This window comes from Nicotiana attenuata, unplaced genomic scaffold (genome assembly GCF_001879085.1).
Source record: "Nicotiana attenuata strain UT unplaced genomic scaffold, NIATTr2, whole genome shotgun sequence".
Lineage (NCBI taxonomy): Eukaryota > Viridiplantae > Streptophyta > Magnoliopsida > Solanales > Solanaceae > Nicotiana > Nicotiana attenuata.
In genome coordinates, this window is record NW_017673143.1 from 135972 (window position 1) to 139031 (window position 3060).

The window sequence follows — 3060 nt, forward strand, 5'->3', positions numbered from 1 at the left end:
GAATAGGCGCTTTTAACGGATCCTGTCAAGTAACCATACAAAAAGTGATGATGAGATCCAAAGCTTCTTTATCTTTACCTTTAGTAATCAAATAATTGGTGCTCAAGCATAATGAAATAGGTTTGCTTTATGAGCAAAGAATCATCAAATTAAAGGTAAGGGGATTCAAAGGATCTCTTGACAATTAAAATAGAAAGCAATAGCACAATGAAAAGAAGCTTCTTTAATTCATTCATTAGTACATCATATGTCCCCTTCTCACCCTTTAACTTTCCTTCCCAACCTCTTACAGTTCCCTTTTTCTCCCTCAAACTCCAATCATACATAGGAATTTAATAACAAACATCTTTAGAAAATAAATATGAGGAAGTGATGATGGTCACAACAAAAAATATAAAAGAAAAGCCAATAAGTAAATAAAATTTGCCTAATATCTATGGCAACAAACCTTTTTTTTCATATATCAATACAGTGATAGTGCTGAAGGAGCCTATTGGCTTCTCTTAGGCCACTAAAATAAGCACCATGAGTTGTTGAATAATGGGTTCTATGTGTTGCTTCCCCTGCAAATAGAATTTGAAGTGGAGGGGAAATACAACTATAATTGCTCCTTTTTGGCAATGGCTCAGCCATAGTATCCAAATCATCTCCACTTGATCCAACTGCTACATAACTATATGACCCCAAGAAGAGTGGATCAGTACCCCATTGGCTCTTTAAAACCTTATCAAATTTGAAACAACTTTCTGCATGCCCATTGCACAACTTGTTTAGATGCTTTGAGTTTACTAGGAAATCGGAGATCATTGTCGAAAACCCATCAACGATCTCTTCATTATCAAGAGATTCGAGTTCAAGAGCCTCTGCACCTGCAAACCATGATAATAGAACATTTGAGCTGCCATAGATTGGACATAAAGAAGCTGTCCTCCTCATCCACCAGGGGATTTTCGGATGCCTTAGTTTTGAGTCTGACTGATGGAAGACCATCTGCAAGTATGGGAACTTCACGCCATCTTCATCTTTGGTTGGACTTAATTGCAAGAATAGCTTGTTAACAACACCAAAACCAAGCCTTGAGATTGCCTGAGTCTTGAAACTAGGAAGTGGAGGACTAAACATACCAGAATCATCGCCAATCTCTCGTTTTAGAACCCCAAGTGAGACTGTGACAATGACATGATCAGCATACATGATTGACCCATCATAAAAATGTAGCTTTACTGGCTTAGTATCATCGCCATTTTCGACATCTAATGGACCACCATCATCAGGCTGCCATTCAATTCTGGTGACCTTTCGGCCTAATTGAATCAAACCAGCTGGCAGAACAGATGCCAAAGATTCAACTATAGTAGAGTAGCCTTTGGCAATGGTTATCTCCTTCCCAGGAAACATACGATATTCGCTTTCTGCATTGAAATCTAGAGTGTGCAAATCACCAGCTGATGTATAAGTCCTTTGTGTGTTCTCAAGCATTGCAAAAATGCCATCCTCCAATGATTTTCTGCTCCAGTTATCAATTCCCTCTTGGTCCTTCATTGAACCCCAATAAGCATCAAGCCCTTTCCTTAGGAAAGAACCAACACTGAGATTGTCATTGGAGGATCTATAACTTTGAGCAAATTCACTGCACACACCATCTTCAATAGCCTTCCCCTGAGCAAAATCCATGAGCTTCTTGAAAAGATTGGATATGGGCTCAACAATGGAAGAATTGAGGTCATGTCCTCCTTCAGCAATAGTCAATGGCTCATCCAAGAACTCATCCATACACTCCCAAGGCTGGTGTGATTCCAGTGAGTTAATATCCTGAGCAATCTTGTAAACAGGGCTACCCCCAATTCCATGGATCCAAGTAGCACCCATCTCAATCCTGCTGCCCCCAAACTCGGAGGTCTTAATCCTTCCACCAATCCTATTACCACCCTCCACAACGCACAACTCTAACAATTGTTTAGAACCTGCAGCTGTGTACAGCTTGTTAGCTGCTGTAATACCTGCCATTCCTGCCCCTATTATTACAACTTTTGGTTTCTTGGTCACCATTTTCTAAGTGCTTGAGGAAGATGATAGGACAGACAAAAGGAAGAAAGAGTGAACAATTTTGTGATGAGGGTGTATAGGAATTAGTGAACAAGAATCAAGTATATAAGGAGGGTACTACTCATTCTCCCCCTCTTTCTTTACATAGTTTATTTCCCTAATAAAGACACTCATCTATCTACACATAGTTTATTTCTCTAATAAAGACAGGCCTCAACTTTTCTTAGCCTCTACTGTTGTTAATGTAGCCAATACACTAATGTCTCAACACCACTGCTACATACACACGTATAGCTATCAGTATACATGTCCCATAGGAAGGAAAAAAAATAAAACCACAGGCACACACGAAAGCTTCAACAACTCACAACCCCCTCAACAATCACAGACATGTGTGCACATATTTATATATACTAAAAACATCAAAGCTTTGGTTAAGCAGAGTATATTGATGCCAGCACCAATAATAGGTTGATGATGCTTTTCACCAACCTCACATGTGAATCAGGTAAACAAAGGCCCACCAACTGAAACACATTAAATGGTCCTGCGTAGTCATTGAAGAACTAGCCATGAATGTCTTTCAACCATGTAAAAAAGATCAGTTTATGTGAACCTATTTACTTTTTGGTCCGTTCTAAAAAGAATGACTCCTTTCTAAATTTGGAAACACTTTGACCTTAAACTTCTAATTCTACCCTTAATGAAAAGTTTTTATAACTACACAAATACTCTGGATCCCCTTCTAACTTGTTTAGGATCACAAATTTTAAAAGTCTTTTTTTTTCTTAGACTACTTGCCCAGTCAAACAAGTTTACATACATTGAAACGGAGGGAGTACTGCACATTTCACTACTCAATATTGACTTAGCATTAACAATGGTTATCCTATTTTTGGCTGCACGTAACATTTTTTCCTTTTGTTATTAAGGCATTTCTAGACTTGGATAGTTCGATTTGAGTCATTTGACCTACTAGGATTAGAATGCAAAACTTACTTCCTCCTTCCCGTT

General features: G+C 38.6%; 1 protein-coding gene across 1 annotated transcript; it reads right to left on the reverse strand.

Annotated features, from left to right (window-relative positions):
• Nucleotides 1-200: 200 nt before the first annotated feature.
• Nucleotides 201-2455, reverse strand: LOC109215569 (probable polyamine oxidase 5). The gene has a single exon (XM_019379662.1). The coding sequence runs from the start codon at nucleotides 2047-2049 to the stop codon at nucleotides 457-459; it is 1593 nt and encodes a 530-aa protein (XP_019235207.1). The 5' UTR covers nucleotides 2050-2455; the 3' UTR covers nucleotides 201-456.
• Nucleotides 2456-3060: the final 605 nt, after the last annotated feature.

What these genes read in the sequence shown, in the direction of transcription:
- LOC109215569 (XM_019379662.1), bottom strand. Translation starts at nt 2,049, where the DNA reads ATGGTGACCAAGAAACCAAAAGTTGTAATAATAGGGGCAGGAATGGCA.